The sequence below is a fragment of the Eulemur rufifrons genome, chromosome 10, assembly GCF_041146395.1.
Source record: "Eulemur rufifrons isolate Redbay chromosome 10, OSU_ERuf_1, whole genome shotgun sequence".
Classification (NCBI taxonomy): Eukaryota; Metazoa; Chordata; class Mammalia; order Primates; family Lemuridae; genus Eulemur; species Eulemur rufifrons.
Genome location: NC_090992.1, coordinates 8,102,306 through 8,114,930, shown reverse-complemented (window position 1 = coordinate 8,114,930; position 12,625 = coordinate 8,102,306). Strand labels below are relative to the sequence as shown.

At 48.9% G+C, this 12,625-nt stretch overlaps 1 protein-coding gene across 3 annotated transcripts; it reads left to right on the top strand.

Moving 5' to 3' along the window:
- Nucleotides 1-73: 73 nt before the first annotated feature.
- Nucleotides 74-11,559, top strand: GNPDA1 (glucosamine-6-phosphate deaminase 1). Of its 3 annotated transcripts, XR_011235096.1 has the most exons (8): nucleotides 336-400; nucleotides 1,328-1,457; nucleotides 4,667-4,768; nucleotides 6,399-6,581; nucleotides 7,951-8,135; nucleotides 9,265-9,439; nucleotides 10,100-10,457; nucleotides 10,878-11,559. XR_011235096.1 is itself a non-coding variant. In XM_069483810.1 (7 exons), exons 2-7 carry the CDS (start codon nucleotides 1,334-1,336, stop codon nucleotides 10,198-10,200), a joined length of 870 nt encoding a protein of 289 aa, XP_069339911.1. In that variant the 5' UTR covers nucleotides 74-194; nucleotides 1,328-1,333; the 3' UTR covers nucleotides 10,201-11,559. The 3 variants fall into 3 exon arrangements, 2 of the variants coding, with proteins under 2 accessions (XP_069339911.1, XP_069339910.1); XM_069483810.1 differs by lacking the exon at nucleotides 336-400 and adding an exon at nucleotides 74-194 and having other exon boundaries at nucleotides 10,100-11,559; XM_069483809.1 differs by having other exon boundaries at nucleotides 10,100-11,559.
- Nucleotides 11,560-12,625: the final 1,066 nt, after the last annotated feature.

The following is a 12,625-nucleotide window of genomic DNA, read 5'->3' as shown; positions in this document are numbered from 1 at the left end:
CGAGGGCGGAGCCAAGTCCAACTCTAGGACACTCTGAGGAAGCATTTCTGCTCTCCGGCCCCCAGCCCATCCCTCGCCCTAAAATCCCGCCCCGCCCCGGGCCCGAGGGCGGCATTCCTGGGACCGAGCCGGCGGCCCCGGCCTCCCTCCGGCACCAGACCCACGCAGCCAGGCTCCCACCCCGCCGGCCACGGGTGAGTGTTTTCCGGGGTCTCTGGCAGGCCTGCACGCCCCCAGGCCGAGAGGAGCGGGGGGCGGCCCGAGAGCAGGTCCCGGGAACCGCGGCCCTGCTGAGTCAGCCCGGAGGGCGGCGCGCGCCACCGCGTGACCCGCGCCCACGTGACCCGCGCGGGGCCGGGCCGCCAGCGCCGTCGCTGCAGCAGCCGCGGGAGGCGTCCGCGTAAGTGGGGAGCGGGCTGGGGGGACCCTCCTCGCGGGCGGGGAGGCGCTGCCCCAGTCCTCCGGCACCCCGGGGCCGGGCCCTGGGCGAGCCGCTCTCGCCCCCCTCGGGGGCGGGCCGGGAGGGGCGAGGGACCGTAATCGGGGCGGGGGAAACACGGTACCCCACCGACGGCCGCGCGGGCCCCTCCGCCTGGGCCTTCCCGCTCCGGCTGACCGCAGTGCTGGGGGAGCAAACGGCCTCTTTCCGGAGCGGTTGCCTTTACCCCGTTGTGCTTTCAGGGAAACTGAGGACCCTAAGGCAAGGCAGGCCGGTGGGTGCACTCCTCCCCTAGAACTGACAGGGCACACACCTCCAAAGCCTGTATCGCCCCGCCTGTTCTAGTGGCCCAGGACGATCCCGCGACCCCTCTACTTGAGGAAGAGTCTCGGGGGTAGAGCGTCCGGCCTGGGGGGAGGAAGGGGTGTGGGAAATTGGGGCCGAGTGGAGCTGCAGGACAGCTGATAATGATATGATAATAGCCAACGTGTTGACTATTAACTATGTGGTTTACATGCATGCTCTCATTTAATATCCTCCATCGTGAAATCTGTGAGGTAGGTACTATTGACCCCATTTTTACATAGCTGGAAAGGGGTTCAGAGAACTTGGGTCCCCTGGCCGGATCCTGCAGTTGCTGATTAGAGGAGCTCGGATTAGCACCCAGGTCCGTCTCGCAGTGGCGCCTCCTGGTGGCCGGTGCGTGGTGGAGGCGGCCGGCCTGGCCTGTTGCTCTGTGCACTGAAAGGGCCTTTTCCTGGCTCCAACAGCTTGGGAAGGGGGTTGTTGCTGGGTGAGAAGGGCGTCCCCCACCTCCTCAGCCACCTCCATCCCCATCTCTGCCCCTTGCAATTGATTCCTTTTGTCATGCCCTCTCCCCCACTGCAGGACAAGATGAAGCTCATCATCCTGGACCACTATTCTCAGGCCAGCGAGTGGGCGGCCAAATACATCAGGAACCGCATCATCCAGTTTAACCCAGGGCCAGACAAGTACTTCACCCTGGGGCTCCCCACTGGTGCGTTGTTGGAGGGAGAGAATGGGCATCAGGGGTTGTTAAGGGGCCAGGTACCGGGACTCACTCAGCCAAGGGACGTCCTGGAGGGCTCTGAGGTCCTGTTGCTATGAGAGAACACCTCCACTGCCCCTTTCTCCCACAAAACAGAGGACTCGGCTTCCTCTGTGGGTTGGTTTAGTTGCTGCCTGCTCCTGCTGAATCCTGGAGCAGGAGGGATCTTGGTTAGGGAGGAAGAACTTGATTTTCAGACTACATGTAAGTCAGCCCTGCCAACCAGGGTTCCTTAACAGAATTAAGTCCTGATGCCTTAAGGCATCCCTTTTACATAATGAATTAATTCCCCTTCTGTGCATCTGTAAGGTGCTAGCTAAGTGCTATCCGTGGGAGAACTGAGAAGATAGTTGCTCAAATAATTTTCTGTAAGGCTTAATTAAATACCGGCCCGAAGTGAGAAAGTTCCAGTTTCTTTGGAAAAAGTCAAAATGTTGCCTTTTCAGGAAGATATTTTGACTCCAGTTCCTCAAGGCAAATGTCTTATTTCTTTCAGAAATGGGTGCATTTGCCCAAATGGCCATACCTGACCCATCCACTAAAGTGGGGGGGGGGTCATCAAATTTTTTCTTTAAATGACCAAATAGTAAATATTTTAGGCTTCACTGGCCATATGATCTTCATTGCAATGACTTAACTCTGCCATTGTAGTTTGAAAGCAGCTCAGACAATATATAAATGGATGAGTGTGGCCATATGCTAATGAAACTGTGTTTATAGACACTGAATTTGCGTTTATATAATTTTCACGTGTCGCAAAATATTCTTCTTTGACTTTTAAAAATGATTTAAAAACGTAAAAACTATTCTTAACTCATAAACTGTGCAAAAACAGGCAGCAGGTTAGATGTGGCCTGCGGGCTGAAGTTTGCACTGGAGGTTTGTAGCAGTGTCATCTACCTGTACCTGTGAAACCACAGCGTCAGGCCCTTGGGTGCTGTGCTCACATCCTAACTGTGGCACCACCCAACCTCTGCATGGGTCAGACTCTGGGCTTTGCCGAAACCCCTCCCTAGTTCCCATCATTGCAGAATCAGACCCAAGCTCTTCAGAGTAGCGTTCAAGGCTCTCCAAGACCTGGCCTCTCCCTGCCTGTCATGCTTGAACCAGCATAGCGTTTCCATATGGGTTCCTTGGAACATTCCTGCTTTTAGATGCAGCACCAGTCAGGCTTCTGGGTGGAAACCACAGAAACCAACTCCAGCTAAATTAAGCGGAAAAGGAGTTCATTGGCTAGATATTGGGGGAGCTCACAGAATGGATGGGAAGGCTAGGGGTGTCTGGAAAATGGCAGGAGTGGGGAAGCTGTGTGGCTCAGCCATGGCTAAGGCCTTGTCACAGGGACTGATTATTTTGGGTGGGGCGAGGGGAGCTGCCACTCTCGCTCATTCAGCAGATATTTATTGACTCTCCTCTGTATGCAAAGGTATTCTAGGCTCTGGGGATACAGTAATGAACAAAAAGGATAAACAAGTTAATTAGCAAAATATAGAGTATGTCAGATGGTGATAAGAGGGAAGGAGACTAGGGAATGTCTAGGTGCAGGGGTGGGGTTTGCAGTGTTGGATGTGGTGGCAGGGAAGGGCTCTCTGAAAAAGTAGAATTTGAGAGGAGGCCTGAAGGGGTGAGAGTTAGCCATGCAGATACTTGAAGAGCATCTGAGGGAAAAGCATGTGCAAAGGCCCTGAGTTAGAAGTGCCTGGAGCAGGGTGAGGATCGGGGAGAGGTAGCCAGGGGCCAGGTTATGTGGAGCCTTAGTAAGGACTGGTTATTACTGAAGGTGAAATGAGATGCCATTGGTGGGTTTTTTTAAAAAAGGAGTAACACAATCTGATTTGGATGGGAGTTTTCTCCTTCCATCTTTTTGTTTTGAAAAATTGCAAATATTCAGAAAAGTTGAAAAAACAGTGCAGTGTCAGTCACCTAAATTCCCCAACTGTTAACATTTTGCCACGTTTGCATTTATCTTTCTCTGGCTTGTGTTTCATGTTCTCCGTCAACACATGTCTTTTTCTGACCCACTTGAAATTAAGTTCTGTATATCCTGACACTTTACCTCTAAATCCTTCAGCATGTATCTCCTGAGATCAAGAATATTCTCTTACATAGGTATGATACCATCATCATGCCTAAGAAAATGAAAAATAATCCTATATCATCTAATATACAAATTATGTTCAAAATTTTTTCCTAATTGTCCACATTTATCTGTTCTTTTTTTCTTTTGAGTCTTGCTCTGTCACCCAGGCTAGAGTGCATGGCATCGTCATAGCTCACTGCAACCTCAGACTCCTGGGCTCAAGCAATTCTGCCTCAGCTTCCCTAGTAGCCGGGACTGCAAGTGCGCACCAGGATGCCTGGCTAATTTTTCTATTTTTAGTAGAGACAGGGTCTCGATCTTGCTCGGGCTGGTCTCTGAACTCCTGACCACAAGCAGTCTTCCCATCACCTCAGCCTTCCAGAATGTTAGGATTACAGGCGTGAGCCACTTCGCTTGGCTGCGTATTTATCTTTTATAGTTTTTTTTTTTTTTTTTAATTAATCAGTGTCCAGTCAGGGTTCATGCATCTTTACTCTTTTAATATACAGTGTCCTCCTGCCTTTTATTATGTGTGTGTTTTATGACATTGATTTTTTAATGAGACTCGGGTGTTCATTGCTCCTCAAGGAAGTCTTGCCTGTGCTTCCCCGTCACAGCTGACATTCCTGCTTTGTGTCCCCGCTCCTGGACAGTGAGCCCCTCTAGGGTAGCTGCCATGTGTTGCTCCTCTGCATCCTTATCTCATGGCCCTGTGCCTCGCACATAGTAGTTGTTCAGGGAGTGTCACGTCAGTAATGAAGTCTGATGTTCACCTGGGTGCTAATCGGAGTGATTTCAATCACCAGTGTGCTGGGCACTGGGGAGTCAGCAGTCAGCAAGACAGACACAGCCCTGCCCTCCTGCAGCTTGCAGTCTAGTGGGGAAGAAGCATTAAACAAGCAGCTAAGGGATGAATGGCAGTTAGGATTGGAGCGTCGGGTAGGACTTCAGATCTGCCTTGTTTCCCGCAGATCTGACAGGTCTTGCAGAGCAGCCAGAGCAGCCCTGATTCAGTCCTTTGTGCTGTCTGGGGAGCTAGGGGCTGACGCGGCGTTCATGGCTGTGGCCTCTCTTGCAGGGAGCACCCCGCTTGGCTGCTATAAGAAGCTGATTGAATACTATACGAATGGGGACCTGTCCTTCAAATATGTGAAGACCTTCAACATGGACGAGTACGTGGGTGAGTCTTACCTGACTGCAGGAGAGTCACGCTTCTCTCGCTGGCCCAGCCCTGGAGAGCAATGGCGATGTCCCAGGGAGCCAGTAACGCCTGGTGATGGGCTCAGTTATCGGTACCTGTCTCTCAGGCCTCGGTTCACTCAGCTGTAAAATGGGGCAAACAAAGCTGCCCTCATAGGTTGTAAGCATTAAATGATATCGTAATACGTATGGAAATTTCTTATACATAACACTTAATAAATATTAGAGTGTATTTTCCCCCTCTGCCAGCTCCCCAACTCCATGCCGTTTCTTCCTGGAACAAATGATTGCAGATGGGATCCTGGCTGGGGTGTGTCCCAGGGTCTGTGTCTGGACTTTCTCTCCAGGGTGCGTCCTCCAGCTCCCGTTTCTGCACTTGGAGAGGAGAGCTGAGACTGGTGTTCTTTCTGCTGCTGAAAAGCTATATACCTTTGTCACCTCCCCTCCCCTGCAGTCCTTTTGTAATGGCTTCACTTTAAGCATTTTTTTTTTTTTAAATTGTGGTAAAATACGCATAACATGAAATTTACCATCTTAACCACTTCTATATGTAGGGTTCAGTAGTGTTTAGTACCTTTACGTTGCTGCGTAACCAATTTCCAGAACACTTTGCATATTGTAACACTGAGACTCCATACCCATTAAACAACTTCCTGTTTCCCCCGTTCCCCAGCCCCGGAAACCACCACTGCGCTTTCTGTTTCTATGAGTTTGACGACTCATGTAAGTAGAATCATGAAGTCGTCGTCTTTTGTGACTGGCTTCTTTCACTTGGCAAAACATTCTCGAGGTTCACCCACGTTGTAGCATGTGTTGGAATCTCCCTCCTTTTTAAGGCTGACTTTAAATATTCTAATATATATATATATTTTTTAGCTATATCTCTTTTTAAAAATTTTTATTCACATAGGATTGGGGGTACGAGTTGAATTCTGTGACATGTATATATTGTGTAGTGGTGGCGTCTGGGCTTTTGGTGTAACCATCACTCGAGTAGTGTCCATTATACCCGTCAGTAATTTTTCATTCCTCAACTTTAAATATTCCTAACATTTAACATTAAGTATATATTTTCTTTAAACATTCTTTTCCTTCCTGGCTAAAAAAAAAAAAAAAAGAAAAAGAAAAAAGAAAACCATTTTGGGAAGCCTTGAGGCAATTCTCTCCGACCACCTGGTGCTAAAGTTGGGTTTCAGGCTGACCAGGGTATAACTGGGGGAGATGGTGGTGGGGGACCGGTGTGCTTGCTCTTTCCCAGGTGGGCCAGTCCTACCCCAGTGGCCCAGAGGCCCAGAGTATCCCCAGCCTCTGGCTTATGGTCATTCCCTTATGAAAAGGAGATCAGAATGAGAGAATTTCCCAGACCCCTGGTGTGTAACTACTCCAGCCCAGCCCTGTGGTCACAGATGGTGGCGGTGGGTGGGTAGACACTACGGACACCAGCTCAGCCTGTCCCAGTGGCTGGAGGTCAGAGGGCTGGTGTCCAAGGCTCCCTGGTGGGCTGTGCAGTCCCTGAAGTCTCTGCGGGTCAGGGTGGTGTCGCCACGTCCTCCTTTGGAGGAGGGCTCTGGCTCAGCCTGGGTGTGACCGAGTGTCCCATGTCCCCGCAGGCCTTCCTCGAGAACACCCAGAGAGTTACCACTCCTTCATGTGGAACAACTTCTTCAAGCACATTGACATCCACCCGGAAAACACCCACATTCTGGATGGGAACGCGGCTGACCTACAGGCTGAATGCGACGCCTTTGAAGAGAAGATCAAGGCTGCAGGCGGGATCGAGCTATTTGTTGGAGGTGAGTTTGGGAAGGAGGACAAGACACCATCCCTGTCTCCAAACAGCTTCCTCTGTCTGCTGGTGACAGTAGGGCCACTTACCGCTATGTGGAGGCAGGGAAGGCATGGAGAGAGTGGGAGCCCGAGGTCCCTGCCCTGGCTCTGCTACTCAGGAGCTGGGTTATCTTGGAGATCGCCTGTTCCTGCATTTGATGCTTTGTCTGTAAACTGAGAGGTTTGGTTTTGGACTCTGAGAATATCTGTACTCCCCAGTCTTAAGATTTTATGGGTCAGTCATGGAGCTTACCAAACACTTAAAGTCATGGATGCAGGTAGTTCCACAAGGTTCCACACAGCCTCTGCATGCTATATAGATAGCCAGTTAAATGCCAGAGAAGTTGTGTGATTGACTCAAAGTCAGCTGGCCGGGAGCAGTGGCGAGAAAGTGGGAACCTCAGGTGTCTGCCTCTCAGATCTGTGCTGCTTCCTACTCTGGGCTGCCCTTTTTTTTTTTTATTTTTTTTTTTTTGAGACAGAGTCTCACTCTGTTGCCCAGGCTAGAGTGAGTGCCGTGGCGTCAACCTAGCTCACAGCAACCTCAAACTCCTGAGCTCAAGCGATCCTCCTGTCTCAGCCTCCCGAGTAGCTGGGACTACAGGCATGCACCACCATGCCCGGCTAATTTTTTTTTTCTATATATATTTTTAGCTGTCCATATAATTTCTTTCTATTTTTAGTAGAGATGGGGTCTCGCTCTTGCTCAGGCTGGTCTCGAACTCCTGAGCTCAAACGATCCGCCCACCTCGGCCTCCCAGAGTGCTAGGATTACAGGCGTGAGCCACCGCGCCCGGCCTGGGCTGCCCTTTTATGTGTCCATCTGTGGCCACCTCTGGAGTCACGCACAGGGGTGTAAAGTTGGGCTGCCTTTTCCTGCTCTAGATTTAACTCTGTACCTCAAGGTGGGGAAGAGGAGAGCAGGAGCTCTCCTGTTCTGAGATTTTATAAACATGGCAGCCCCTGTCTGGGTCCTGTGTGTTTTATTTGCTGCAACTCTACCCAGCAGTAGGACCCCCAGACTACAGACAGGAGAGACTCAGCAGTTACACTTTCCTGACAATCTGGGGAGGCAGGAACTATTTGGAGTCCTCCTTACTTAGCTTTCTGAGGGTGATAGCAACGAAACAGTGTCTGTGTGTGCCTCAGAAGTGGCTGGGAGTGGGGCAGGTCACATGCTTCCTTAAGGCATACCTGCCCAGGGGTGCAATGGGAAAAGAGATACAGTTCTCAAGGATTCTTTTTTCAGACTCTAGTTAGGGAAGGAGAGATCGCACATCCTTGAAATCTTGGATCCCCAGCACTCACCGCACTGCCCCGGCTCTCCCCCCGTAGGAATCGGCCCCGATGGACACATAGCCTTCAATGAGCCGGGCTCCAGTCTGGTGTCCAGGACCCGTGTGAAGACGCTGGCCATGGACACCATCCTGGCCAACGCCAGGTTCTTTGATGGAAAGCTCGCCAATGTGCCCACCATGGCCCTGACAGTGGGTGTGGGCACCGTCATGGACGCTAGAGAGGTAAGGGCGCAAGAGGCCCACCAGCCTTGGCAGGGTAGGTGGACTTGTCTTTTTGTTGCTAATTTTAACTATAAAGTACCACCTGAGTACATTGTTATTAAGATGAAGACATTATAAATAAAGCTAAAATCCCAGCTGACCCTGTCACCATTCATCTTTCTTCTCTAGAGGTAACCATTGTTCCCAGTGTGAGGTGAGTCCTTTGAGCACTTTTCCAATGCCTTTGACCAGGGGCCTGGGGCTGCAGCTCTCTGCTCTCTGCTCACGTGCCCCTCTGTGCTGCTCCCGGGCAGAGAGCCGCCCAGTACCGCTAATGTCGCAGTGTGAGTTTGTGCCTGCCCGGGTACTGAGAGGGACTTTCTTGCTCCCTGTTGGTGGAGGTCATTGTTTGGAGGATGCCAAGGATGTTTGTGGTTACAACACTATGCTCAGAGATTAATAAATATGGTGAAGTGTGATTAAAACATAAAGTGTCTCAAACTGAATTTAGTGAGTTTTTCCCTTGAAAAATTTGGTATCATTTGAACCCAGCCTAGACCTGAGTTCTTCAGGATCCCTTATGTTGATATTTTTTAACTGTTAAGTGGAGTCTGTGCCTTTCTTCTCTATAAACAAAAAGCATCACCCCCCAAGTCACTTTGGTTAGTAGGTTTACTGCTCTGAACTGACCAGGTTAAGAGGCAGCCTTTCTGGGATTGAGCCTTAGGGGCCCCACAGATAATTCCCACCATTGCTTTCAAAGCCCCTCTGTGGGTGGTACAGATTGGGACCTCTCTTTCACAGACTGAGAAGTCACCCAGCGGTTGGGATAAGAAGTGTGGGCCTTTGCACGGCCCGTCTGATCACAGGGCACCTTCACAGTCATCATCAGAGATGCCAGGAAGCCCTGTCATGTGGTCAGGAGCATTGGACTGTGGGGTCACAAGTAACCCTGGGGAAGTTACTTAAGCCCCTGGAGCCCCATTTCCTTATGTGACCTGGGGATGACGACGCTGCCTTCCTCAGGTTATTTGGGTGGATGAAGCACATGCAGCACTGAGCGTGTGGAGTATGTTGCATAGCAACCACTTACAGCCGCTGGGGCGCTGGGCTTCTCCCCTCCATCACGGGCTTGTTTTCCCATCCCCAGGTGATGATCCTCATCACGGGTGCTCACAAGGCGTTTGCTCTGTACAAGGCTATCGAGGAGGGAGTGAACCACATGTGGACCGTGTCTGCCTTCCAGCAGCATCCCCGCACCGTGTTTGTGTGTGACGAGGATGCCACCTTGGAGCTCAAAGTGAAGACTGTCAAGTATTTCAAAGGTGAGGGAGGGGTAGCTCTGGGAGGAGGTGCTCAAGCTCAGGGTGTGCCAGGAGTGAGGAGAGGATCTAGCTTTCATCCTCTGGTCATTTTTATTGACAGTAAAAAATGGTCTTAATAAAAATCACAGTATACAGCCATTTCTCTTCCACCCATAACTGCAAGGGTCCATTTTTGGAGATCTGTTTGCTCTGAGGAGGAAAGAAAAATGCAAAGTTGTAGTCCAAGGGCTACGTGGTGGTGTCCTTGCAGTGATACTGAGCTTCAGGTTTTCTCTTTCCAGTCTCAATCGGGACTTTCCCCTCTAGGCGAAGCGCTGAACTAGTTATCATGAGGATCTTTTCTTTCACTTTAAAAGGATACGGACTGCTTTAAGCAGACTTAGGTGAAGATCCTCCTTTACTAAGCAGGTAAATTAGGAATTTGTTCTCTGCTGAAAAGATTAACCTTTAAATAGCCAACTCCCATCGTGATTGAATTTACAAAAGTTCCATGAACTCTAGCACTCAGAGTAACAAATTCTTTTCCTACCCTTAGGGTGTTTATCATTTGGGGATCACACAGGAAAGAGAGAAGTGTCGGTTCTAGGATAAAATGTGAGAGCTCCTGGATGTTGTTGTTGCCTCTACTTGCATTAACTTTTTGTTTTTAATTTTTTGTAGGTTTAATGCTTGTTCATAACAAGTTGGTGGACCCGTTGTACAGTATCAAAGAGAAAGAAATTGAGAAAAGCCAGTCTTCTAAGAAACCATACAGCGATTAGCCTGTGCTGGGACCTAGTATCAAGTACCTCATAAGGATAGGCAGGTCTTTCTGGAAATTGTCTTTAGGAGAACAGAATTGTATTTCTTTAATCCAGTGTGGTTACGTCAGATAAGTGGATGAACCTGTTGTTCTTGGCTTTCAGGCTAGGAGCCTAGTCATGAAGCTTAGCTACAGGAAGAATGATTATAACTTAATCAGAAGAAAAAAAAATCTCTGAAAAATGTATGGCATCATTTTGATGTGTGCCAAACCCAGGTTAGTTTTAACTTTTTCTTCTGCCTCAGTTACTGTCTGTTCACGTGTACAACACACTCCCGTCAGAACTTCCTATCCTTACCTGCATTGATTCTCAAGTGGGAGGGAATTAGGGGTTTGTGTGTATTGAACACAACCTCTTCGGAGAAAGTCTTGGCAGCCCCTCGTACCCAGGCCTGCCCCTATTTTGAGAATCGTTGTTCCAGATTAAGGCACAACCTTGGTATCTAAGCGCAAGGAAACAGTCTCTCTGGTCAGTGACAAGTGTCATGGAAGACGGCTGTCCTTGCAGCTGCCCTTCCATGAACTGGGAAGACTCCTTGGGGGGAAGGATTTGGGTGGGTAGGGCCAAAGAGGTGGCTTTTGCTGATCAACTCTGAGTCTCAAAGGGCCCAGCCACGTCAAACTTCTCTCCCTCAGGGACCCTCCAGCACCAAGAGGAGGAAGACGGAAGCCCTTTTCCCACCAGAGCCCTGTGTTTTTGTCAGATCTCGCTGTGGCTCCTCTCTGGCATACTCATTAGTAAGTAGGAGGCCCCCTGGGGCAGTAGACACTGCCACGACGTCAGTGTTGTGTTCAGCCAGAGTGATGTGAGTTTAGTTGCAACACATGAGTGTCATGTTCTCCTGCTTCCCTAAGAGTTAAGTGCCAGGACAAGATACCAAATGCTTCTACTACTGTTTCCCCACTTAAAACACCCTGCTCTTCTAGCCCTCTCGGGTTCCTGTGGTGTGGTTACCATTTCTCCTTTACCCCTGGTTACCAAGATGGTCTATTGCTTGGCTTTCCTTTTACTCTTAAGCCTTGGTGGAGTGGATGCTGCTGCCTCCTCTCTGTTTTGGTGCCTGTTTGAAGCTACCGTTGCCTCTGATTCTGGGAAAAGATCTTCTAGAGCCTGGCTTAGGCCTCTCTTTAAGTGTTGTGTTTGGTACCAGTGTTTCATCTTTTGCTTTTATATGTAATTGTGCTGGCAATCTGTTTTAAACTAATGGATCGGTGGACTTGTTTACAATGTGATATTTTCTATTAAATCCAATATTTTCAAATAAAATGGGTCATTTGTGGATTTCAACCCCTAAATTTCAGGTTTTCTGGGCTGATAATTCTATATTTTAGAACCAGTTGCTCAGCAAAGCCTCGGCATGAGTTGCAGGAAGGTCACAGGTACCGCAACTGCCTGTTGATCTCTTTTTACAATTGTCAAGGTGAAAGATAATCGAAAGATTTTTGTGGGCTGGTCCTATGGTAGTGGGTTTATCAGAACTTTACTAACATTAGTGTCACTGAAGTTGGTATTCAACCCCCCGCTGCTAAATTTGACTGGCTTAAAAAAATTAAAAAATAAAAGGTGCTTCATTTTCATAAAATCTATGTGAAAAAGGGCAGGAGTGAACAGATGAGCAATAAATTGTCACGTCTGGTTATACTTGAGATCCAAACAAGGATAGAGTTGTTAAATGAGATTTGTGATGAGGGACATAAAAACTGCAAGGTATGGAAAAATACATTTAGGTTTTGTTTTTGTTAAAGTCAGTGTAATGGACTATTCTTGGGTCACTGTAACCAATTAAGGAGGTACAAGCAGAGGTTGGAAGAAGGGTTTTATTTTTTAAATAATTTTGGGATATAATTTACCTGCTGATAAAATGTATTTTTATCAAGTTTATGGAGTTGTGCAATGCCTTACCACAATTCCTTGCCATTTCTATCATTCTCAAAAGCTCCCTACTTCAAACTCTAGCCCCAGGCGACCACTGATCTGCTTTGTGTCCATAGATTTACCTTTTTTGGACATTTCATATAAATGGAATCATAAGGCATGACTTGGTGAGCCTGGAACCTCGAAAAGATCTGATCTTTTCCAGGTCTGTGTTCGCCTGGGGGCCCAAGGGCAGTGTCCGGCTATAACCAGTGCCCATGCGGATCTAGTGGGATGTACACCCCTGGGCTAGCTCCGGCCTCTAATACTACTCAGGGCTCCTGGGAGAGATGCTCATTATGTTTAGGGCCAGGGATCACAGTGGATCTGGAATATCTTGTTAATGAAAATAAGGGTGCTTTCCAAAATGTCTGAGGCAGTGTTGAGAGGACAAAATAGTTAAATGGGGTTTCCACTGGCCCGGTTGTGACAATTTTAGCAAAAAGAAAGTATTACACACAGCTGATTG

Coding starts and splice junctions, on each gene's coding strand:
- GNPDA1 (XM_069483810.1), top strand. CDS start 1,334: ATGAAGCTCATCATCCTGGACCACTATTCTCAGGCCAGCGAGTGGGCG. Junction 6,582..7,950: donor GATCGAGCTATTTGTTGGAG/GTGAGTTTGGGA, acceptor CTCCCCCCGTAG/GAATCGGCCCCGATGGACAC. Junction 8,136..9,264: donor CCGTCATGGACGCTAGAGAG/GTAAGGGCGCAA, acceptor TCCCATCCCCAG/GTGATGATCCTCATCACGGG.